This window comes from Armigeres subalbatus, chromosome 3 (assembly GCF_024139115.2).
Source record: "Armigeres subalbatus isolate Guangzhou_Male chromosome 3, GZ_Asu_2, whole genome shotgun sequence".
Classification (NCBI taxonomy): domain Eukaryota; kingdom Metazoa; phylum Arthropoda; class Insecta; order Diptera; family Culicidae; genus Armigeres; species Armigeres subalbatus.
This window is the reverse complement of record NC_085141.1, coordinates 11,949,919-11,976,476: the sequence shown is the minus strand read 5'-3', so window position 1 is coordinate 11,976,476 and position 26,558 is coordinate 11,949,919. Positions and strand designations below refer to the sequence as shown.

At 40.8% G+C, this 26,558-nt stretch overlaps 2 protein-coding genes across 18 annotated transcripts in view; both read left to right on the top strand.

The window, feature by feature from the left end:
- The first annotated feature begins 924 nt into the window (after positions 1-924).
- LOC134225845 (uncharacterized) overlaps positions 925-26,558 on the top strand; it is an 82,608-nt gene continuing 56,974 nt past the window's right edge. For 5 of the 17 annotated variants that reach the window (XM_062706253.1, XM_062706251.1, XM_062706250.1 and 2 more), the window contains exon 1: positions 925-1,110. The gene's annotated coding sequence lies outside the window, so the exon portion shown is untranslated. Of the gene's footprint in view, positions 1,713-2,264; positions 2,471-26,558 lie in introns of those variants that run through there. The other 12 variants (XM_062706240.1, XM_062706236.1, XM_062706235.1 and 9 more) reach the window with 7 other exon arrangements.
- LOC134224937 (uncharacterized) lies at positions 20,481-21,219 on the top strand. Its single transcript, XM_062704588.1, has 2 exons — positions 20,481-20,621; positions 20,711-21,219. Exons 1-2 carry the CDS (start codon positions 20,509-20,511, stop codon positions 21,075-21,077), a joined length of 480 nt encoding a protein of 159 aa, XP_062560572.1. The 5' UTR covers positions 20,481-20,508; the 3' UTR covers positions 21,078-21,219.

Sequence of the window (26,558 nt, the reverse complement as noted above, 5' to 3'; positions counted from 1 at the left end):
AGGACCTGGCGTTCAAAGAAGGCGTTTTTTCCTCTTTTTCTTCAGTGTCTCGTACTTGACTCGATTTGATTCGCCATCTCCGGATTGGCAATCCTACGCCTTTGGTCGGTGGTTATATTTCCCAGAAATTGTTTCCGGTGAAATGGAATATTGGAAGAATGGATTCGAGATAATAGATATTGAATTTTGAGACCAATCTTGACAATACCATAGAATCTAAAACAATTGATTTTGCAATGATGATTAAAAAACGAAGCATTTTACCCTACTGAGGCGACCTATTTGCCTCAAATTGTGATTTATACCAAATCTTAAGAAATATGAACCTTCCGAGAAAACCGCTTAATGAATTTCGACATTGTAAATTTGCGAGCATTTTTTTTAATATTTTTATTCTCGTGTTACACGTAGAGAAGCTTCAATATCGATTCCACATTCAAACACCGGCTCACAATGTTTGACACATTAAATATGATTTTTTAACGATGTAGTCGCCGATCCCGACTACGAGCTCCACTCTGTTGAGCGGCAGTTCAACCGTGAATACCTCCTATTTGTACAAGCTTATGAATACCAAGTAACTCGAAAATTGGCTTCAATTTCGCTTTTCTCATTGAACTCATTCTGCCCTCACTCGGAACTGTTTCTCTTCTCACCAACGGAAACTCTCAACTTTCTCAACCAGCGGATTTTCCCTTTTTTTCTCCCCCTACAACGATGGGTGCATTTTCCAGTCACCGACTGGAAAGCTTCTCTCCGGTTCGGAAAAACTCACCCTCACGCACGCCTGGAGCGCCGAGCGGTGCGAATGCGTTCCCTACGTGGGAAAACGCGAGCCGTCTTTGTGTGTGCTCTTGTCAGCCAGCGCCAAACATCGGCATTCATATTTAATCGCACGAGCGTCAGTTTCGCTGCAGTCGCGATTCGAACCGGACGCGTTTCGATTTATCGACCGTTTGCGGGAACATTTTCCAACTGCCAGTAGTGCGATCGACGGAAAAGCGTGCGGAAAAGTGCATGTCGGTTCGAGCATTCTACCTGCACGCTACTAACAAACGTCGGATGTTGATGCAGTAATCATTGGGGTCGACAGCTCTGGGAACGGAACGGGTATGCTTTTTGTACGACAAATTCCCGGATCCCGAACGGCGGGTGTAAGGGCGTGTATGTGTGTATGTTGAACCGGGACAAAAACAATCGAAACCAATCGATTCGAACACGGCGGATTGCACACCGGGGAGCGATTCTATCGACAGTTTCTTCACAATAGCCCTGGCGGTGCTGCGGGGGTCAAAGTGCGGTGTTTGGAGTGCGAGTGGGGGAATGGATGAAGAATCGAGCAAAAAGATGTGAAACTCGAATTCGAAATTTATGAAAGTGTGCTTTTCATGGAAAATAATCAGTCGAGGACGTGAGCCGATCGAAGAACTGGCAGTAGCGACAACTTCGGTACGGTAATATCGTACGTGAGCTTTAATTAGCGATGGGATGAACCTGAGTTTCACCGCCAACGACCGACCAACGATAAGTGAAGTGAAACCTGGAGGGTTTGGTACAACGAACCGATGCGTACCGAAGTTCGAGCGTGCGGTCAGTGAACAACAGTGACGGGGGTTGGAGAACAAATTTAATATTCAAGCCAATTTCGCTCGTTAGGAAAAACGTTTTGATCTGATGGAGCTAGAGATGGTTCTCTAGCTTACAGGGTGGAGGTATTGTTTGTACATGGATTTTGTGGAGGATTGAGATAGAGATGTTCGTTGTGGAGCTTACGTTCTGTATCTTACTGGACTTAAGTGACAGTCAATGATATGAAGTCAAAGCGTATTTAAACTGTCTGTTTGAGCAAATGCATATGTAACATTTTTGACCAAAATGAGATTTTTATATATTCTGAATCCTCGCCCAAAAATACGACAAAAAACACAAACATAAATTGTTCAGGAATGTATGAAATTTGTTTCGTTTGTTCGAGAAACTACATATGTGCACATACTTTGAAGAGCAACTATGGAGTGCTGCTTAATGTTTTCGCACTGGAACTGCCCCAGGGTATTGAGTTTTGCCAAAAACTATTGATGTGTATCAAAGAAATCGTAAAATTCGGTGCCAATTTGATCAAAAACAGTTTTTTGTTGTTTTCTCGTAATTGTGTAAAGTACATATCTTCTTTTTCTTCTTATTGGCATTACATTACCACACAGGGACAGATCCGCCTCGCAGCTTAGTGTTCATTAAGCACTTCCACAGTTATTAACTGCGAGGTTTCTAAGCCAGGTTACCATTTTTGCATTCGTATATCATGAGGCCAGCACGATGATACTTTTATGCCCAGGGAAGTCGAGACAATTTCCAATCCGAAAATTGCCTAGACCGGCACCGGGAATCGAACCCAGCCACCCTCAGCATGGTCTTGCTTTGTAGCCGCGCGTCTTACCGCACGGCTAAGGAGGGCCCCAGGTGCATGGAGGTAAAGTGCATATATGCGGACGTATTATCAATTATACAACAGCTGCCCTTGTGAGAAGTTGTTCCATAACCAGCTAATAACGATGGGATATCAGTCAATTCCCCGCATCCGTCGAATCTGCTTTGGTAACAATTCACACCTTTTCTCTCTACCCAACTATGTGTATCAGAATTGAACAACAGTCGGATGCGTTTGAATCACAAACATGTGCTTCTATTTGTCGTATTGAGGTGGGTTGGCTTCTGCTTATTATGGAACAGCTTCTCGCAAGGGCAGCTGTTGTATAATTGGTAATACGTCCGTTACTTTAATGGAATAGTACATGTGGGCGTATGGGTTCAAATCACACCGGCAGCAGAATCTTTTTTCGCAATATCTCATGGAAACACCTTATTAAATGGCAAACCTAACTATGTGTATCAAAATTAAACATCTTTTTCAAAAAGAAAATCTTACTTCGCTCACAAGTCGTTAATCAAGAAATAAAATATTATTTTATCTATTGATAAGGAATCAATTCCCCGAGGCGAAGCTTAGCACTTTTCATTTTATACCATTGTAGACAAATTTTATTTCAATCATAAATTTAATTTAATCAACTTTACAAACAAATTAAGCGTCATTGTATATCCCAAGTAACGTTTTTAGATTTAAAGCGGTCATGGAAATCAATATTTGCTCTACATGACTTCTATCCAGTATGTTGCGCTCCATAATGGTGGCGTGAGATCCCTCCTGTTTGACATTCAAGAGGTAGAAAACAATGGAACTCATCACGTTTGCCTCGATTGAGAGCCAACAAATTATTGAATTCCATCAATAAACAAACGTCATTTTTTTTGCAAAATTGAACGGATTTCTAATAGATTAAATAGTTTTCATAAATAACGATTCTTTTTTTTTAAGAATTCAAAAATCAGAAAAGTATCCAAAAGATATGTTGAAGCTCAACCGTTAAGGTCCTTACGATACAAAAAATTGTTTGAGATTTGGGTTGTGCAACCACGCAGTTTGTTGATTACTGCTCATAACGGCAGCATACATTTTTTAAATTTAATGTTCAATAATACCTAGACTATTACAGACAAATATGGAAAAGATTTAAAATGAAACATACAATAAGCTGCATCTATTAAACATACAATACACAGGTCGCGACCATTGAAGCTTGGGAATATAAAATCTCAATAAAGTATGTTGGTGTATCATTTTGGAAGCAAAATGTATATGAGCTTTTAGATAATCTTGGCTTAAGCTACTACTATTTTCATATATATTCCTCTTATCTATTATAATCAAAGGAAAAAAACATCAATTGTAGACTTAAATCTAACTTATTTTTTTGTTTGGAGTTCGAAGATTGGAGTCGCTTTTGATTTTTTTTGGTTTATACAAACATCTCGTCGGCGCAAACTTCCCAAAATGATTCTTCTGATCTTTTAGACCTAAACTACGTTAAATACTATGGATTTTTTCTTCTGATTTTCGAACTCTGAAATAAAAAAAACAATTTAGGAAAATTTTACAAACTAGGTGTGCAATTCAACATCGCACATACGAATCACCCATCATGTTTATATTGCTTGCACTCGCGACTGACCTCGTGATGAAGGAAGAATTGACTGACCGCGAATATGTCTCTTGCATGCGATGGCTGCTACGATCTGTCATGTGACTGAAGAACAGTATATTAGACTTGTTCGTGTTTATAGGCCTGTCCAACGCCACACATCTCCCCTCTTCTCTAAAAAAAAATTAACGACTGGCATCTATGTTTAAAGAAAAAAACTTTACCGACATATTATTAATGATAGGAATAGTCTTTCACAATGATAAAAAGGCATCTTGAACCAAACGATCACTTCCGGCGCATTATTGTACAGCGAGCGTCTAATTTCGTAATCGAAAAACACTATGGATAAACCATCATTATGGTTGCCCAACTAAATATGGAAAATAATTCTCAAGACTTTCCCGTGCAGTGGTAACTCGCAATGGAAACACCATTTTTAATAACCCTTTTTTGCTTCTAGTAAAAATCATCAGTACTAATACTACCTTTACTTTCTTTGAGCACACGTCTATTTCAATATGTAACTATAAATGTCAAACAACCAGCAACAAAAACTAGAAACCGATCCGGAATAGTATCGATAAACTGTTCTTAGCTATAGGCGGATATCTTTTCCCAAAACAAACAATCTCCAAGAGCACCTTACGAATTCACGATAAAATCTTAATTCTTATGGGCGTTCTAACATTGTGGAGAAATTAAAATCTTGCATGCGGACGTTCTACTACAGAGCTCTCACCATTTCGGTCTATAGTAATACTATTCTTCTTGCGGGCGTTCCACCAACGCAGAGGAAGAATCTACTGAATGCGGGCGTCCCACCGCGCTGAATTGTGATCATTCCGATCCACAATAACACCATTCTTCTTGCGGGCGTCCCACCAACGCAGAGGAAGAATCTACTGAATGCGGGCGTCCCACCACGCTGAATTGCGATCATTCCGATCCACAATAACACCATTCTTCTTGCGGGCGTCCCACCAACGCAGAGGAAGAATCTACTGAATGCGGGCGTCCCACCACGCTGAATTGTGATCATTCCGATCCACAATAACACCATTCTTCTTGCGGGCGTCCCACCAACGCAGAGGAAGAATCTACTGAATGCGGGCGTCCCACCACGCTGAATTGCGATCATTCCGATCCACAATAACACCATTCTTCTTGCGGGCGTCCCACCAACGCAGAGGAAGAATCTACTGAATGCGGGCGTCCCACCGCGCTGAATTGTGATCATTCCGATCCACAATAACACCATTCTTCTTGCGGGCGTCCCACCAACGCAGAGGAAGAATCTACTGAATGCGGGCGTCCCACCACGCTGAATTGCGATCATTCCGATCCACAATAACACCATTCTTCTTGCGGGCGTCCCACCAACGCAGAGGAAGAATCTACTGAATGCGGGCGTCCCACCACGCTGAATTGTGATCATTCCGATCCACAATAACACCATTCTTCTTGCGGGCGTCCCACCAACGCAGAGGAAGAATCTACTGAATGCGGGCGTCCCACCGCGCTGAATTGTGATCATTCCGATCCACAATAACAACTCTTTCTCAAAAGTAAATTTCAAATTTTCATTCGTCTTACTGAAAATCACTCCTATACTTTTTCAACGATACTTTCATTTTTATCAATAATTTTATTGTGTGTGTATTGATAATCATACTTTAATTTAAAAAGCCTTACTTAAACCGGTTCATATCGCCTTGCTCCGAAGTTAATCATCTTTCACCCATCGCACACTTGGAATAATCCATCAACAAACAAATCCTACTCTACTCTTCTACTACTCTATTGACCTAATCTAAAGAAAGCCTTACGAAAGTTACTCTGTTTTACGTACCAAAAAACCATAAAATGCCAGCACATAAACGTCCCAAACATCCGATGATTTTCAAATGTCCAAGAACAGCACCCAACGGCTGGGTCGATGGATAAAATCAAAACATCAAAAATCATTGTCAGAAAATCTCCGTTATAAGCTGTAAAAAAGTGTTCTTCGCATAGATACACATCTAAATCGCATTCTGAGCGCAGTTGAGACAGTATACGTGAAAATAAACTCATACTATTGAGGTTTTTATCATTATCATTGTTTACAAAGCATTTCTTTGTTTTCTGTTAGAAATGTCAGTCTTGCCTGTTTGCTGCTAGATTATTCTTGTCATTACATTCTAGGTATAAAATGCTGAAGAAAACATTAATAAAAAGTAAAACGTTACAAACATCATTTTGTGTTCGGATCTACCGGAATGTTCAAGCAGAATCATATCAAAACAAAACCTTAAATGTAACTAATCGGGCTGCCGCTATACGTCTCATAAAATATCTTATAGCTAACTACCAACAAAACTCAATAAGTGAACGGTATGAATTAATTTTACATTCGGCGCAATCACTTATGCAATCGAAGAAATAGTTGTAACTAATTAAAAAAACAACACAATGACAATCCCACGTGAAAAAATCGCAATGTGTGCACTGAGAGGAGAGTTGCGGGTCTGTAGCAAAACATTTTGAAAATTAGAATCTCTCGAGTCCGCGGCTCCCAGCCCGAGAGCGGCATCCACACAAATATAACGAAACCATTACTTCTTACCTATGCAAAAAAGTGCTTCGCAGCTCCAACCTCTTTTCGGCTTCCCGTGAAGTTCGTTCGAAACTGCTTAGCACACATCTTTACACAACATGATGGGTGATTCCATAAGCAACGCCAGCACACACTCCTGGCAGGATCGCCAAATGTGCAATTCAACATCGCACATACGAATCACCCATCATGTTTACATTGCTTGCACTCGCGACTGACCTCGTGATGAAGGAAGAATTGACTGACCGCGAATATGTCTCTTGCATGCGATGGCTGCTACGATCTGTCATGTGACTGAAGAACAGTATATTAGACTTGTTCGTGTTTATAGGCCTGTCCAACGCCACACACTAGGTATTAAAAACCAGTTCAATTTTGAAAATGAATTACGTTTGTTTGTTGATGGATTTTTGGCCTCTCAGTCAAGGCATACTTGATGAGTTCCAATGTTTTCTACCTCTTGAATGTCAAACAGGAGGTATCTCACGCCGCCATTACGGAGCGCAAAATACTGGATAAAACCAACATGAAACCAAAATGATACTGGGAATGTTTGCAAGCCAATTTTCAGTCAAAACCAAGTCGAGTCAAGTACAAGACACTGAAGACGGCCTTACTGTTGAGGTCGAAATACGTATCTGTCAAGATACAATTAAGTGGTGGAATTCAATGGGATTGTATAAACTCGTCTTATGACAAGTGCAGATAAAGATTATACTTCAAAAACAAAATAACTGAATATACTAAGAGTTGGGTAAACTTTTGAAAACATTCATCATCCAAAACATGGGCTTCATTTAAACGCATGTGCCGTGGAGTCCGTTGTATCATACTTGACGTTATTACTGAGCGGGTCGGAAGGACCTGGCCCAGGGCATGGGACTCTTAGGGTCGGCTTACAGGGCTGGTCAAGGACACAAGTAAAACACGTTCTTGTTCTTTTTGATATATATTCTTTTTGACTTACGGTTGTGTGTGTGTCTGTGTGGCGTGTAGTTGCGGCCGGCCGATGCTGGAACTCTTTGGTATCCCGGAATGGTTTCTTAGGGGAACGGGCCACCGATAGGATGAATGATTCGACGGCAGCTCAGAATGCCCTACAGGCAGCGAAAACGGGTAGATTACCAGTGCTCTTTTGACGTCGATTGTCTGGACGGAATCGACGGTGCGGTCCCAACAATGTCCTCGGAGTCTCTCCCTGGACTTTCGGGTGTCCCACAATTATAAAAAGGCTTTCCGGGGGGGGGGTCTCTCACTAGTACTTCTCAGCCGAACGTTAACGCGTCCTGGTAGTAGGGTTATGGGTTAGGTATGAAATTGGCTACTGGAGTTTGATTGCTAATTTCGGCCTCAATTTATAGCATACCTGATTCCAAATAATAGGTCAAATCCCCGATATGGGATTATACTTGAGCTATAAGCTTTAGACGTTACCCACCAATAACGAATAACATTTAAAAACTTGTCTACCTTCTCACTTGGCGCTCTAGATCAGAAAAGACTTTAGCTTAATGCAACCCAGTAGCTCATACATACTTTTCCCTTTTCCTTTCATATACCGTAGTCTTCGTATCGAGTGTGGCAATCCTTTTTATTCCCTTTGGCTCATTATTTTCATATATAACGTCTAGTTGTGTTCAGTGTAAATGTATTGTGTTCAACAAATTTTGCTCTTTTTTTTTAGCTTATGAGTTACGAAAAAGTCTCGTCAACCCAATATATGCTACTTTTGTCTCAGTGCATCTCGCTTGCAATTTTGCATGGAGAGCATCGTGTATAAGTCTTTCACGCAGAATCGCATCATTTCACTCATTAGCCGAAAAATGATTTCGCTCCAAAAAGTGTCAAAACTCTATCGAAGCGTTTTTTTATGTTTACGTATGGATTTATCATCCATTGTTTTAAGCAAAGAAAGTTATTCCGATGAATTTGAGACAAAAGAACACGCTTAAATCACGCAATGATGCAAATCGCGAGTCGAATCATGGACGATTCCCTGAGCCATGAGTCGAGTGAGGTTTGCCTCGCGCTCGATTTGAATCGTTGATGAGATTTGAGAATTTGAGTTTTTACCAACACTGCTTTTGTGACCCTTTTGGTGTATTGATCAGATCCAAAATTAAGACACACAAGCCATTTCCGTTTGTTGAAAACGTTCGTTTTATTGAATATCGACTTTATTACTTATTCTTAGTTTAGTTTCAAACAACAATTAGTCGCTGACCACGCTCGGAAAAGACTCGATAACGAATCAACAGAAAATAACAAGTTTTGGAAATTCTATCAGCAGTTCTTTTTTGTAATAATCCTACAGCCTTTCGGTACAACATTGTTGTACGAGAAAGGCGAGAATTCATTTGTGAAAATACTAAAAAATGATTCGAATAAAAAGTTGTCGTTAAACATGACCGATTGAGCTCATATTTGACATGAAGTCATATATTGGGCTATTTGTTGAACAATACATTGTGTCGCAACAATGTGTCGCTTGTCAGCAATAAAGTCCGAGATATGCAACTTTGGCTTCGTGGGATATCGAGGTAAATATATCCAGTCTATTGTCTTCTGATTGGAATTTTATATTACGTTTTTGGTACGTCACTAAGAACATTTTTGTTAGTCAGCTAAAGTGTTGTATTCTAAAAGACTGGTTTTTGCTGAAAAATCACCAGATAATATTTGACACCTCTAATCACTCGCGGCACACTACGATCAGTCTTTTTTTCTCGTTCATTATGTCCTTCAACCACTTCATCGTCTCAAAATTTGTGGATCGATGCATTATCTTGCTGAAAAATTAGCTTACATTGGACTAACGCCGTTTGAATGGTAGAAGATTCGCTTGAAGGACACTAATGTAGTCCTTGGTGTTCATTTTACTGGAAGTGAACGCTAAATCCAGCTTTCAGCGGGAGCAGAAAGTTGAAAAATTAATTTCATCCTTCCGTAAATCGCGCCAATATGAATTAAATCCATCTGAACTTACTTACTTACTTATGAATCCTGTACACCTCCGGTGTACACACCGCGGTGGTGCAAAGGGCTGACTTGAAAGATCTCCATCCTGAGCGTTGTCCAGCTCAAGATGAATACACAGCTAGGTGTTTCAATCTGCCCAATTTATGGGCGAGAAGAAGGCGGGGGTGAAAAATTCATTTTCGGTGCAAAACATAAACAAACCGGCTGGCTCTTCCATACTAAAATCCAAGATGGCTGAATCGTGAATTTGGCAGATTGGAACACCTAGTGGTGTATTCATCTTGGTCCAGCTGTCGCTTTAACCTGTTGCCAGGTTAGATTTCGGTCTACTTCTTTTATTTCTTTATTGAGGCTTCGCCGCCAAGAGCCTCTGGGTCTGCCTTTGCTGCGATGCCCCGCTGGGTTCCAGTCTAATGTTTGTTTAAAGATTCCGTTTCCGCCCCTACGTAGAGTGTGGCCGATCCAGCCCCACTTTCGATCCCGAATTTCTATTGCTATCGGCCTCTGATGACAACTACGATGAAGCTCGTTGTTTGAGATCCAGTTGTGAGGCCACCAGGCCCGAATTATATACCGCAGGCATCTGTTAATGAACACCTGCAACCGTTGAGTGTTCTCCACTGATACACACCATGTTTCGCTAGCGTATAACAGCACAGATTTCACGTTAGAGTTGAAAATTCGTATTTTGGTGCGTTCACTTATCTGCCTGTTTCTCCAGATATTTCTAAAACTCGTAAAGCCAGCCCTTGCTTTCTTGATCAGTACGCCTATGTCGATCTTGGTACCGCCGTCTGACGCCATTTGGCTACCAAGATATTGGAAGCTTTCAACATTCTCCACTGGTTGCCCGGCTACTGTGAAACTGGAAGGAGTCACCGTGTTTACATCCAACGATTTGGTTTTGTTGACGTTGATGACTAAACCTGCCGAAGAGGAGCGCTTGACAAGGTCGTCAGAGCGCCGTTGGGCGAGGAGTGCAACGTCATCAGTCAATTCGAAGTCATTCAGGTGCTCCATGTTTATAGGCTGCCATAACAGCCCGCGGTTTGGTTCACGGTCAACCATATCTACCAGAATCTCGTCGATTACGATGAGGAACAGTAACAGTGCTATAATACATCCTTGCCTCACACCAGCTACGGCCCGGATAGGATCGGACAAGACCCCATTGTACAGCACTCTACACGAAAAAGGCCTCGTACTGTGCTTTGTTGAGGCCGATGATTTTCTCAGGAACCCCGTAGCGTCTCAGGGCGCCCCACATATTCTCGTGATTGAGACGGTCGAAAGCTTTTTCGTAGTCAATGAATACCAAGTAAAGGGACTCATGAAATTCGTTGACCTGCTCCAGAATGATACGGAGTGTGACAATATGGTCCACACAGGATTTTCCGGCACGGAATCCAGCCTGCTGCCGCCGGAGAGTCGCATAGACCTTCTCCTGAATCCGGGCTAGGATAACTTTGCATAGAACTTTAAGAACGGTACACAGCAACATAATGCCTCGCCAGTTATCGCATACAGTCAGGTCACCCTTTTTGGGCACCTTCACTAAGATACCTTGCATCCAGTCGACCGGGAAAGTTGCGGTGTCCCAGATATTACGAAATAAACGATGCAGTAGTTGAGCGGATGTCATGGGGTCAGCTTTGAGCATCTCGACTGATATGCGGTCGACCCCTGGGGCTTTATTCGATTTCATGCTTTGGATGGCTGTTTGAATCTCTAGCAGTGATGGAGCTTCGGTATTGACGCGTGTTAAACGTCGGATCCTAGGCAGATCATGAAGAGGTGGTGATGGCCTGGCTGGCACTTGAAAAAGTTGTTCGAAGTGCTCGAACCAGCGTTTCAGCTGGTCAGTTGGGTCGGTCAATAACTGATCATTCGCGTCTTTCACAGGCATCGTTGCATTCATCTTCGCCCCGCTTAAGCGTCGTGAGATATCGTAGAGGAGACGAATGTCCCCGGTTGCGGCGGCTCTCTCTCCTTTGTCGGCCGTCGACATGAGCGTTTTACTTCCTTCTCAAGAGCCGAGTATTGTTGCCGGGCCAAGACGTTGGCTCCTCTGGTTTTCGATCGCTCTATCGCGGCTTTGGCTTCTCTTCGCTCATCTATTTTCCTCCAGATCTCATCGGTGATCCATTGTTTTCTCTGGGTGCGCAGTTCGCCCAGATTGTTCTCGCTGAAGGCATTCGTGATGGCGGTCCATTGGTCTTCCACGCTGCCACCTTCCGAAATATCTGAGGCACGCGTCTCCAGTTCTGCAACGAAGGACCGTTTCACCGTGGCATCTCCCAGTCGGCGAGTGTTGAATCGTCGTCCAACTCTTTCCTCCTACCGACGAATACGCGTAATGCGCAGGCGTATTTTGCCGATGAGGAGGTGATGATCAGACGCGATATCGGCACTACGTTTATTCCGTACATCAAGAAGGCTCCGTTTCCATTTTCGGATGATGCAGATGTGGTCGATTTGATTTTCTGTAAAGCCGTCACGGGAGATCCACGTGACCTTGTGAACCGGTCGATGAGTGAAGAGCGAACCCCCGATCATCATGTCGTTATTGCCACAAAATTCTGCGAACATTTCTCCGATACCATGCCGTCCCATAATGCGCTCATGGTTCGAGTTGTCGGATCCGATCTTCGCATTGAAGTCGCCCAGACAGATCTTGGTATCACCCTTCGGAATTCTATCTACGATTGCATTGAGTTGACTGCAGAAGACTTTTTGTCTTGCAGATCGGCAGCATCGGTTGGCGCATAACATTGGATTATAGTAAGGTTTCGGACCCGTGTTCTAAATCTGGCAACGATTATCCTTTCACTTATAGGTTCCCACTTCATGAGTGTGCCTGAGCGCTTAGTAGGAAGCCAACTCCGCGATGCCGGGTAGTGTGTTCACCTCGTAAACCAGAGTATAGCAGAACTTGTCCCGACGGCGTTCTGTGTTCTCCAAAGTTTGGCCAACGGACTTCACTCAGTCCCAGGATCTCAAGCTTTATGCGACGTGCCTCATTGGCAAGTTGTGCCAATTTACCCTGCTGGGGTAGGGTTAAAACGTTCCATGTTCCTATTCGTGTCCGTTTTTTCGCGCTAAGAGTCGTCGCCGTAAAATCAGTCCGTATGCTTTAATTATCGGATTCTCGAATAAATTGATGTTTCGGGAACAGTAGGTTGTTGGCCCAAGGTTCCCTATCCAAATTTGATCGCACACAAAAATTTGTTGTACGCCAACGACTTTCTGAGCATTTAATTATACGATGATTAAAAATTGTTTTACTTCCATATCCATGATTGTGTGTTACTTTTTTTTTCCATTTCGTCATTTTCCCATTCAATTCAAAACAATAACAGCTGGCTCCACGGAATAAAAAAAGTTCATATTGTTTGACAGTGGTTTTACGTTAGTCTTATTATCGGACTTGACTTGCATTGAAGACATTCTCAAGGGTGGGCCACTTGGTCATAGCTTACTCTTTTGGTTTTCAAGAGATTACCATGGAGTTTTTAGTTTTGTTGTTATTCTTGTAAATTTACTCTCCAAAATTAGAGTATGATAAAACTCAAATATAATATAGACCAGCATCTAGCAGCTTAGTTCAAAACTAACTTCCTGCATAACTTTTTTGCAAATTTGCAATGCAAATGGTTAAAATTTTCAGATATAAGGAAAATAAACATAAAAAATCAATGCTCTTGTACCATTATTTACAAAAAAAACCCTCCCCGCGAGATACCCGCCAACCTATGATTAAGGTCACTCCTGACGGAATCCAAGTTTCAAAGTGCTCACGTTTTCGGGGGCACACCACTCGATACGGAGGCGGCGCACAACTGTCATTTTTGTCGATTTAGCTTTGCTGAGCACTTTGAAACTTGGATTCCGTCAGGAGTGACCTTAAGCTTAGGTAACATCCCAAAGATTAAAAAATCTTTCGAAAAGGCCCAAAAAAGTAAAAAAGTAAACGTATTCAATTTGGGGTACACTGTACCAAGCTACCAAGTAAGGATAATCGGTTGGAAACTATAAAAATAATAGCATGTCAACGTGGCCTGGGGTCATATTGACCCCAGACCACAGACAAAAGGTTAAGGATAAAAGACCATAAAATAAGTTAGTTTTTAAAGTGTATTACGCATACAAAAAATGTATGTTCTTCATAAGTCCCGAGCCCATAATCCGATCTGACTCATTTTCGACAGAAAACAATGAAAAATGATTACTCGTTGACTGTAACTTGTTGAGCGTAAATTAGTTGATGGTAAGGGCCTCAGAAACGAATGAGTTTTTTAGACGCATTTTGAGAAAAAAAAAAGTTTTGACGTTTATTCTGAGCCCATCATTTCCATTCATTAATAGCAAATAATGAAATAGGTTTCCTCGTTTAAGGCAACTTGTTGCAAGCAAATCGGTTGAGGATAAGGATAAGCGCCGGAAAAATTAATGAGTTTTTGAAATGCATTTTGCATATAAAAAATGTGTTTATGCCATAATTTCTGTGCCTGTATTCGGATCTGGTCAATTTTCAATAAGAAACGCACACTTGTTTTTGCCAAGAGAAAATATATGTTGACCATTAATAAGTACGAGACACTGAAAACGGCCTTCCAGTTGAAGTCGAAATACGTATCCGTAAAGAATACAACGTAGTGGAATTAAATGGAATAGTACCAAACTCGTCTTACAATAGGTGAATGAAACAGGATTACCCGTCGAATGCAACTAGGGGGAAAGACGGCTTTGGCAGGTTTTGTTCTATTATTGGCAGGGGGGTTTTTGTCGACCAAATTTTATGAAATTTGGCCACAATATTCTTTGATATGCAAAGAACGTTTAGGCCAAATTTGAGCCTAGTCAGTCATAAAAAACCTCGGAGCCTCGTTGTCGGATCTCGTCAATTAGAAGATGAGAGTCAAACGTGATGCTAACTCTGCGTTTATTACGGACTCAAGAAGGCACCGTCTCCGTCTTCAGATGATCCATTTCTGGAGAATCCAAATACTAGTCCTGCCCACTACTACACACTTAATTTTTTTTACCGGGATATCAGCAAAATGTTGAACTTTTACCGAGATTTGTACAGCCGTGCCCCAGTAAACATGTTTTTTGCCGATATTTCTGTCAAAGTTGCTGAAAATCAAAAAATTTCAAAGTCCCTCCATTACATAATGATTAGCCACGGAGAAGCCTTCGATCGTCTGTATCACAAAAAAACTGCGGGCATCCCATGGGGAGGTCTAGACAAAATCGAGAGTACTGTGCAATGGAATCGCTAAAGTGAGGCAATCGTAATCGACGAAATCAAGGGCCGCTCTAGCAGCCCACCACCATAAAGCAGTCGAATGACCTCGACTCAGAAGATTATACTGCTCTACCAACGTATGAGCGCTCTACCATGTAGAGTAAACTGAATGACCTCATAAACGTCAGCAAGACCAAATTGCTGTATAGAACAACTCCAACTGTACGGTATCCGGGCAAACAGTGGAGAAGGTCTAAAACCAAAGCCAGCCAACGTCGGGTGGCGGACCAAGATCAAACATAGAACATGGAGATCCAATCGGCCTAGGCACTGCACCAAACCTTGAATACTCAACTCTAACGTGAAATCTGTGGAATCTGGCAGGACATCGCAGCTGAGGCAGACCTGAGATATCCTGGCGACGGAGACAGAGAAATAAATGAAGTCGAGAATCAGACTTGGGCCCAAGTCAAGGATGGAGAGAGAAGGAACCCAATCCCAGTGCCGTATAGCCTATGTAACAATGTAACAATACCCATCGCTATGTTTACAGAGTAATAGAGTTTATTTTTGAACTTGTTTGGAAGAATGTTTTCTATGAATTTCTGTTTGTCTGCACCTTATGGACAGGGAAACTACTGAGCAGATCAAGGTGAAAATTTGTATGCAGATGTTTTTGGGAAGGGGGGGCTCCCATACAAATGGAACACCAATTCCTCGAGAATCAAGAAAATGGAACCGAACTGGCATGTGGGTGGAGGTTTTGGAAGGGAAAATATGTTTCAGTGGTGCTTCGAAATTCTTCCCCCTTCTGGAAAGAGGAGCTCCCATACAAATGAAGCATAAATTTCTGCATAACACGAGAACTAATGCATAACATCTCAGATCGTGCCTCAGATGAGCCACAATGACCCCGTAGCACACCCGTGCATGTTTCTTGTATGGGTGAATTTAGCGTCCTGTATCCTGTCTATGGGTTTGTCCGAGGTAACTATGCTGCTAACAAGAATGGCATTCCAATCATTTTAGGAACGTGGACATGCTGATATGACGTGCTCCACCGATTCTACTTCAGACTCCACCTATGTATTCCGTATATGTAGCACGGGAAGTCTGCAATTCCGAACCTATGCAAGAACTTGCACTTTTCCAAAAAGAAAAACCAAATTTTCTTCAGAAATAAGTTTCAGTATTTATTTATTTATTTATATAAAATTTTGTGGTAAATTCACTACTGGATAAAAATATGATACAAATATTCATATTCTTTGTTTTAATTAATATTTCATAATATTTCAAATTTTGCACGGAATAATTGCATTTTGGACTTTTTTTGTTTCCTTGTTATTTTTTTTATTCCCCCCCCCCCTTCGTACCTTCCAAGAGCCGTCGGACATAAAATAAATTTAATATTTGTATCGACCTAATGGGACAAGATTACGCGAATGCAACTTGTTGCGAGTAAATCGGTTGAGGATAAGCGCTCGGAAAATGAGTGGGATTTTTATGCGCACATATGCACACACAGACATTCGCCTAAATTCGTCGAGCTGAGTCGATTTGTATAGAGCACTATGGATCTCCGGGCCTTCTACACAAATTCGGTTTTATAGCGAACACATAGCCTTTGATAAAAAATTCTTTTCTTGCAGTCCAATGGCACTCTAATTTTCTGTTGTACTGACTGTTCCTAGTAGAATCCTAAATTTCCATATTTTGAACATAGGTATCCCAAACAGGCAAACAAAAAAAAAACACAAAAGTAGGGTATAAGATTCAACTCTGCTATGGTTGAGCACATTTATCGTTATAAATCTTTAAATATGGAGGCTCTAACCAAATGCCACGAATAGCTTACTTTTAGTTATTACGCCAAGTAGTAAGAAACAACAATAATTTTGCGCAATATCTTGTTTAAGTCTTCAAAAGCCTCGAGGAAAATGGACTTAATGTTCGCCAAGTTTTCTAACCCCAGCTGTGGTGGTGGATGCTTTTCCAGTCCATGAAAGGTTGGTGCATTATTCACTATAAATTGATTGTAAAAACCTTAAGGTAGTTAAGGCTCTATAAACCGTAATCAATTTGATGATGAAGATGATTTTGTTCTAATTTGCACTAATACTAATGCAATTTTTGCCAAAATTCAATATTTCACTGCTATTCACCAACTTACCTCTGTCAACGTATATTCATGGTATTTTCATATGAATTTTTCACTCACCTAGCTAATTAATTATCAATTAATTGACTAAAAAGCGCTTAAAACTGCTTTTTTCCTAGACAAATTTTCGTATGCTAATTATATACACACCAACTCCGAACGATCGAGACACACACATACACATGCACTCAGTTTTTCACTTGTTCTTTTCTCGCCGTTTTCTTGATTTTATCACAACTAAACATAATTCACTACCTAACTTTCACTTTTGTCTTTGATGTTGAATACGAATTTCTTCACTTCATGTCGAAAAACCAACGAAAACTGCTTTAAAAAATTTGAAGTGAGAGACAAATTTGACGGCAGTATTGTGAATGTTGCAAAATTCGGAACACCCAAATTCACTACCGCATTAGGTGAAATAGTGCGCTCAAAATCTCGGCAAAGCAACTTAGAAATATCAAACAATACATCGAATATGCTAGTCGACACGCAAACAACTTTATGCATATACAAGAAAAGAATCATCATTTCATCGTTGCCAGATTTATTTGATCAAATAATTACTGCGGTTTGTCGAATTAATCAAATCAACCAGAAAAAAAGAAAAGATTATGCAAGCTTCTGTTGGCAGGGTGGATAATGGTTGACATTTAATTTTACCGTACCATTCATCCTACCATGCAGTCAAAAAAAAACAAAACTACGGCAGCCGCAGCAGCAGCCACGACCAAACAGACGACAGCACATACTTTTACTATTTTCTCCCCCCACAATCAATGTTTTCGTAGAATAATTTCTCAACGTATAGCCGGTTTTGGTGGCAAATATACATTTCGTTATTCCTTACTCATTTTACAGATTAGAACTAATAAATCAGAATCTGTGGCTAGCACTCTTTCAAGGCTGTGTGCCAGTGCCACAGCCTAATTCAACTCGATTCTGTTCTATTTGCACTGCGCACAAGAAAGTGTGGATGGATGGCACGAGACTCACGCAGCAGCAAACAAACAGTCTGCGGGTGAAGAATAAAAAAAACTTAATTTCGTCTTACATTTATTTGGGAAACTGTCTCAGTGCACGAAATTTTACCCGATAAAATGTAAATATTCGGAGAATCAAAATGTTTTACTGTACTTTCCCCAACACTGTATGTTGAAAGCCCAGTGGTGTACGAAGAAATTTAAAATAAGTTTCCATATAATAAATATTTCATAAATGCTCAAAAATAAACATTTTGTTGCATCTGGCAACATTATGTAGCAGCTGACAAGCTTTTACCACCCCATTTCCACCCACCTCAAATTTTCGTCACTTTTTCGTACAAGTTGCCTCACCAATACTAACAAGCAATAACGTCATTAATTTTCAAAACAGAGTTACGGAGTCTTGAGTCTTAAGTTCATTCAGTAAACTGCTTTATCGGACGAAAGAAGAAAAAACTCTTGCACCACCTGAGTGGCTGCCAAGAAAAACCAAGTCGAAAGTGATTTTCCACGCAAGTTTATTGCGTTTATTAGTGGAAGAAGTACTGGCTTAATGTAACTAAATTATGCTTAATAATGCTGAATAATTGATTAATTTGCGTGCTATTAACTTTTGCTAATCACAGACCGTGTTTTTCTCTGCGTCTTCTCTAAAAGGAAGGAAAATTGGTGACTTTCTTAGAGTCTTTTTATTGGCTTTCAAAAGTCAAGGCATTTTTGAAACACGTCCTCTTACCTACATACCACCAAAAACAGGCAATCAATCCAAATCATTTCTTATTTGGAACGATTGTTGCTTATGATCTGAAAGCGATTTTAATGCATGCCTAGCAATATGTTTATGAACATTTCAAAATATTAACATCAGCGATTAATTAAAAGAGGAGAAATAATGTAAGCATCTGCAACCGCGAGTGCAAGTAGTTGATTTAAGCCTTCTGAGCAGCGGTGAAGAACTGAAACCAATCTTTGTACATTTTAAGCCATAATTATAATATATATTTACAGTTCGAGTACTCTAAATAGTTATCACTAAAATATGGTGTTCTTTCGATTCCAAACACATGCCTTCGGACAGGTCAACAGGTCAACAACAAGGGCTCGAAAATCCTGAAGAAAATAGTTTATTCCAAGAGCACGCTTCCGAACAGTTGAATGAACAGCTACGTGTCCGATGATACTGTTTACGCTGGGAAAAGCCAAATTATTTCAATAAGTATATACGTACTGTCGCCACAAGCATGACCGTCCCATGTGTGCATGGTTTCCTATCTGTATAGGACAGTTATGCCTCTATTGGCATTATACTATACTTTAGTTGGAATTCTTCCACATTGTCTATGTCCCCTCGTACCTCAACGATCCGGGTACCATCAATTGGTGGCTGTAGAGCACATTCATAGTCGGGCGTATGTTGCGTATCCTCGTAATACACCTTTATATTTGTCTCATCTAACCGGAAAACTATGTTCACAGTTCGCTCATAAAAGACTTCAGCATAGTTGACCGAAGATTCACCTTTCGTGCATGCACTGCTTTCGATCACTTTATATTGGCGACCCTCATCAGCAAATTCTATTCCAAAATGATACGCTCTCCATCTCGATTCATCATCCATCTCACGTTCCTCCGATGGATCCAAGTAGAAGTTTATGAAAAAGCTGATGATTTTTTAAAAGAAATATGCTATTAGATCATTTGACATTTCTCGTGTCAAAATAGTATTGGCTTTGTATTTCATACCTTTTTTCATTATCTCGAAGAACAGCGTTGATAGCGATTTCTATCTCGTATGCCGATGCTTCGGTAAATCTAGAAAAGAAGATGCGATTTTCCATCCTGCTTCCAACTAACTAAGAGAACTCTTCAGCACCGCTTCCAAACTGCAACTAATGCTTGGTGGTGCGAAAGTTACGCTGGCACTCCATTGACAAAAATAGAACAATACCGCAGCCAAATAATGATATCGCGAGAGGAGAACGATTCGATTTAATTTATTATATTTACAGCAGAATGATTATTGTTGTAATAATTTCAAAGAAATTGTTTCGAGCTAGAGCCACTAATACAGGCACATCTAATGGGGAAAACGATACCGAATACAAAATAGCGTTAATGGTATCATGGTATGGTATTTATGCTTTGAGCCAATGAGCTCAAATTATTGATTAATATAGGGCTACTGCTGCTGGACATTTTTTCAGAGCTCAGAGCATTTTTTGTGATTTTTCCAGCAGTGAGCACGCATGTTAGCAAAAAAGAAGTGATGACATTGGTGCTATAATGTTTTGTTCCGCGATGGGATGATTATATGCTCAGTGAAACGAGAAACGGAACAGTTACCCTATAATGGATTAAATCCATGAACTAATTGTATTTGATTTTCCTTCATCATCGAAAACTCATTCCTCATGTAGCGTAACTTTCGAATCATCAAACATTAGTTGTACTTTGGAAGTGGTGCGAAGAAGTTCTCCTAGTTAGTTTAAAGCAAGATGGAAATTTTCCCTGAGCTGGGAAATAGTATCTTCTTTTCTAGATTTACCGAAGGATCAGGGTACGAGAGAGAAATCGCAATCAACGCGGTTCTTCGAGATAATGAAAAAAGGTGAGATATACAAATCCAATACTAATTTGACAAGTGAAATGTCATCAAGATAGGCCGTCATATAACATATTTCTATTAAAAATCATCAGATTTTTCATAAACTTATGCTTGGATCACCCAGAGTTGGGTGCTGAATCGCGATTGATGGCGTATCATTTCGGAATCGAATTTGCTGATGAAGGTCGTCAATATAAAGTGATCGAAAGCGGTGCATGCAGCAACGGTGAACGATCGGTCCACTATGCTGAAGTTTCCAATGATGGAATAGTGAACATAGTTTTCCGTTTAGATGAGGATAACATAAAGGTGTATTACGAAGATACGCAACATTCGCCCGACTATGAATGTCATCTACCACCGACAATTGATGGCACACGGATCGTCGAGATACGAGGGGACATAAACCATGTGGAGGAATTTCAACTGAAGTATAATATACTGCCCGTAGATGCATAACTGTCCGATACAGATAGAAAACCAAGAATACATGGGTCACTCATGCTTGTAGTGGCAGTATACTCGTTGAATCAATTTGGCTTTTCCCAGTGTAAACAGTATCATCAAACTAGAAGCTGCGTATGCCATTCTACTGCTTGGAAGCGTGATCTTGGAATAAACTTTAGGATTTTCTGAGAAGTGTAAGAGTTTTTATGTCCGAAGCCATGTTTTGGAATCGAAAGATCGTCAAATTGTCGTGGCAACTGTTCAGAGTACTTGAACTGTATTTGTTTATTAAACTTATGACTTGAAATGTACAAAGATTGATTTTAATTCTTTGCTTTCGCTCAGAAACGTTAAAGTCAGTTTCTTTTCATCTATTTAATGGTTGAAGATATTTACATTTCGTTTCTACTTTTATTTAATTGATTAATTCTCTGATACATACATATTTCACTACCACCCCCACTAATGAGCCCACGTTGATTGCCGGCGACCATGTATTTCGTTTTGCTGGTATTGATCGTGAGTCCAATCCTCGCTGTTTCCCTCCTAAAAGGCGCAAAAGCCTCTTCCACGGCATGGCGATCAATCCCGATAATATCGATATCGTCCGCAAATCCCAGGATATAATCGTACGATCCGTCCACGCCTTTCGAAAAGATTAGCGGATGGTTTAAGCGCCATTCCTAATGGAGACCATCCACCTGTTTTAGGGCTGCCCGGCCTAAGACCTTTCAGGGGAAAGGGTTATTGTTTTCCAATAATGGAAGGAAAGCGCGAAGATCGACAGGCTACAGGTATTCCATTCCAATTCCATTCCAATTCCAATTCCAAATATATATAAAAACCAATCTATGTATGTATGTTCGCTAACTACTTCTGAACCACTTGGCCGATTTCAACCAAATTTGGTACACACATTCTCTATCCTCAGGGGAAGTTAACAAAGGGGGGGGGAGGGTCATTTGGGAAAGGGGGAGGGGTTTTGTTTAGAAAACGAACAATTATGTGTAACTTTCATCTCCCAGGACCGATTTCAACCAAATTTTGTACACATATTCACTATAAGGAAACAATCATATGAGAGATTTTGGGAAAGGGGAGGGTCTGAAGGGAGGGGTATTGTTCAGAAAACGGGTAATTTAGAGTAAATTCTGAACCCCTGCACCGATTTCAACCAAATTTGATACACACATTCTCTACCCTAAAGAAAAGATAACAAAGGGGGTGGGGCGGTCATTGTAAAAAGAGGGAGGGTATGGGGGGAGGGGTTGTCTTTATAAAACGAGCAATTCAGTGTTACTCCCAACTTCCAGTACCCATATCAACCAAATATTGTACACATATTCACTAAGAGAAGTCGATCACATGGAAGTGTAATTTGGGAAAGAGGGAGGGTCTGGGGAGGGGTATTGTTCAGAAAACAGGCAATTCAGTGTTTCTTTTGAACCCCTGGACCGCTTTCATCCAAATTTGGTACACACATTCTCTATCCTAAGGAGAAAATAACAAAGGGGTGGGATGATCATTGGGAAAAGGGAGGGTAAGGGGAAGGGTTGTCTTTAGAAAAAGAGCAATTCAGTGTAACACCCAACTCCCAGGACCAATTTCAGCCAAATTTGGTGCACACATTTTCTATTCTAAGGAGAAGATAACAAAGAAGGTGGAGGGTCATTTTGGAAAAGGAAAGTTATGGGGAAGGGTTGTCTTTAAAAATGAGCAATTCAGTGTAACTCCCAGGATAAATTCCAACCAGATTTGGTACACTTATTCTCTATTTTTGGAAGATGTTTATTGAAAAGGTAGGGCCAAACAAAGATATAAAAATATATTGATACAAAGGTTCAATTCTATGAGCGGTAGATCTACCTCTGTGGGTTTCGTGCTACAGCATTGGACATTCTATAATTTACTTTTCAGTCCCTAGCAAAGCCGGATACATATAGCTATTAGCTATCTATATATCTCGGATACTTATTCAACGTATGTGACGTATGTGATTTTGTAAACAAAAATTTAAACGTTGATTTCTGCAATCTGATAGCACTCCCACGCAAACTATCGCCACATACAGGTAGGGGAGGTTTCGGCTACATGTTCGTTGTATTGGTTTGCGTGGGAGTGTCATCATATTTGACAAATCGACGTATGCATCTTTGTTTACAAAATCACATACGTCGTTTTGAATAAGTTGCCGAGATATATAAAACTCAATGTTTGTATGTTTGTGTGTGTGCTCCAGCCTAACTTCTGAACCCATTATTGTATTGTTTAGTTATCGATCAATTCAACCATTTATCGAAATCATGGTTTGCCCAACGTAAAAAGCAATGATTAATGTGTTTCCTTCTGGATGGTGAATGTGATCCCTTCTTTAAAAATAGACGTTTGCTCGGAATAAGGCATCGGTGGATGTTTGTCCTTCTTTAGAAATAGACGTTTGCCCGGAATATGGCGATTATGGGTTCGCTCCTTTTCCAAAATCAGTCAATGTTTTCAAATGAAATCTGCCTTCTTTTGATCAAATGATGAAGTATTGATAAGATAACGCAATTATCCTGTAGACCAATTGGTTTATTCATTTTCCGATTGTGAAAAAAACTGCGAATCAAACTGGCAATTCCGAGCAAGGCCGGGTACATAAAGCTAGTTCCAAATAAAAATTACTTCCCCTTCAAAACACGCTCGATCATTCAAAAGAGCAAAGACAATCTAGTTGAAGGCAGAATATCCGCTTACAGTTGATATCATCATCGGTTGGCTATAACAGATCACCCCGCTCCTACAGGAAAACGATACCGAGTGACATAAAAACCTCCTCTACATTACCTCTTCTCGTCCAGTGCATCAACTCAAGCCGGTTTGTCTTTGGTACCCTATAACATTTTATTCAACCTCTTGATACAAAGCACTCGCAGTTCGATTCAGTTATTTATTTCGTAGGCCTACAATCATTAGAACTCTCTCTCTCTCTCCCTCTTATCCTCTAATTATTTTCGCTTCTGTTTATCTTCCACTAACGTTCTATTCTCCTATCACGTGCTTTTGTGCGGTATGGGCATTCACTTTCAAGCGGATCTGCTAAATCAAAAAGCCGCGCATCACCAATAGAAACTGGGAGCCGGCAAATCTATATCTATATCTATATCTATATCTATATCTATATCTTCTATATATATATATATATATATATTATATATATATATATATATATATATATATATATATAAAACTCAATGTTTGTATGTTTGTATGTATGTTTGTATGTATGTTCCAGCATAACTTCTGAACCCATTCACCGATTTTAACCAAATTTGGAACACACATTCTTTATCTTGAGGAGATGGCGATAGGGGGGTTAGGCATGCTCTTTGGAAAAGTGGGGGGAGGTGTATTGCTTAGTTATCGATCAACTCAGTGTAAATTCTGAACCCCTTGGCCGATTTCAACCAAATTTAGAACACAAATTCTTTATCTTAAGGAGGGGACGGGTCGAGCATGCATTTTGGAAAAGGGGGAGGGTATGGGGGGAGGGGTATTGCTTAGTTATCGATCAACGCAGTTTAAATTCTGAGCCCCTTGGCCGATTTCGACCAAATTCGGAACACAATTACCTTATCTTAAGAAGGAGACGATAGGGGGCTAAGCATGCTCTTTGGAAAAGGAGGAGAGTGTGAGGGGAGGGGTATTGCTTAGTTATCGATCAACTCAGTGTAAATTCTGAACCCCTTGGCCGATTTCAACCGAATTTGAAACACAAATTCTTTATCTTACAGATGGAACGATAGGGGGGTTAAGAATGCTCTTTAGAAAAGGGACGGAGTATGGGGAGGGGTATTTCTTAGTTATCGGTCAGCTCAGTTTAAATTCTGAACCCCTTGGCCGATTTCAACCGAATTTGAAACACAAATCCTTTATCTTACAGAGGGAACGATAGGGAGGTTAAGTATGCTCTTTGAAAAAGGGGTGGGTATGGTGGGAGGGGTATTGCTTAATTATCGATCAACGCAGTGTAAACTCTGAACCCCTTGGCCGATTTCGACCAAATTTGGAACACAAATTCTTTATCTTAAGAAGGGGACGATAGGGGGTTAGGCATGCTCTTTTGAAAAGAGGGAGGGTGTGGGAGGAGGGGTGTTCTTTACAAAAGAGGGAGGGTATTGTTTAGCAATCGATCAACTCAATGTAAATCCTGAGCGTCACGACCGATTTGAACCAAATTTGTATCAAATATTGTCTGTCCTAAGGAAGCGATTTTAGTGGATGTGGTTAAGTAATTTTAAAAAAAGGGGAGGGTGTGGGACAGGGGGTATTGTTTAGTTATCGATCAATTCAGCATGACTTCTGAACCCATTTATCGATGTCCACTAAATTTGGAACACATATTATCTGTCTAAGGAAGACTATATCAGACTGGGTATGAGTGCCATAGCTAAATGAGAGAGAGGGTATATTCATTAAACGAACAGTTTAGTATACCTTTTTATCGCATAGGTCAATTCAAACCAAACACGTAAGCACGTAATCCCTACCCAAAGGAAACTATTATAGAGAGGCTGGAAGGGACTTTTGGAATGGGATGTGGGGGGTATTGGGATTGGGTATTGTTGTTCATCGGAATAATTGTATGCCCAGTGAAAAGCAATGATTAATGTGTTTCCTTCTGAATGGTGGATGTGATTGCTTCTTCAAAAGTAGGCATTTGCCCGGCTTAAGGCAATGGTGGGTGTGATCCCTTCTTTAAAAATATGCGTTGCCCGAATATGGCATCGATGAATGTTTTTCCTTCTTTAGAAATAGACGTTTTCCCGGAATAAGACCTTTCAAACCCAAGATCCCTTCTTCAAAATCAGTCAATGTTTCCAAAAGCCTTCTTTTAATCAAATGATAAAGTATGAATAAGTAAACACAATTACCCTATTGATCAATTGGTTTTATCATTGTCCGATTGTAAAAGAAAACTGCAAACCAAACTGGCAATTCCGAGCAAGGCCGGGTACATAAAGCTAGTCTAAAAAAATATTCTTCGCCATGCGCGCTTGGGCGATTTGATTTGCATGGATTTCTTTCTACTAACGGACCATATGTATTTTTGTCTGCGTTGTTCTCCACGACGGGGATGCTGCTGTTGGTTGCTCTCCGGACGATCCTGTTGACCGGTCGACGAACGGTGCGGTGCCGTAGGCGGCCTATTGAGCGGACGACGCCTACGCACGTGCTCTACGGATTGCGACGCTTGCCATGTGCTTGCTTGACGGAGAGGGTGAAGCTTACCTACGGCTCATCACGTTGATGTCGTTCTCGTATACCGCGCCCGCGGTGCGCGCTCTGTCGCGGTTCCTCCTTCTACGCTATGAATTTCTTCATGCGCCGACGGCGCCTCGCCAACGAGATGTGGGCTTTGCTGCTGCTGCTGCGCTCTCGGTTGTCACCGACAATGGAAAAACGGTTGCTGTGCTGACTTACTGTTCTTTGCCTTCACCCTTTGCCTTCCGA

Excerpts from the sequence above, each read along its gene's own strand:
- LOC134224937 (XM_062704588.1), top strand. The coding sequence starts at position 20,509 with ATGGAAATTTTCCCTGAGCTGGGAAATAGTATCTTCTTTTCTAGATTT. Across the intron at positions 20,622-20,710 it reads CTTCGAGATAATGAAAAAAG|ATTTTTCATAAACTTATGCT; the intron begins GTGAGATATACA and ends AAAAATCATCAG.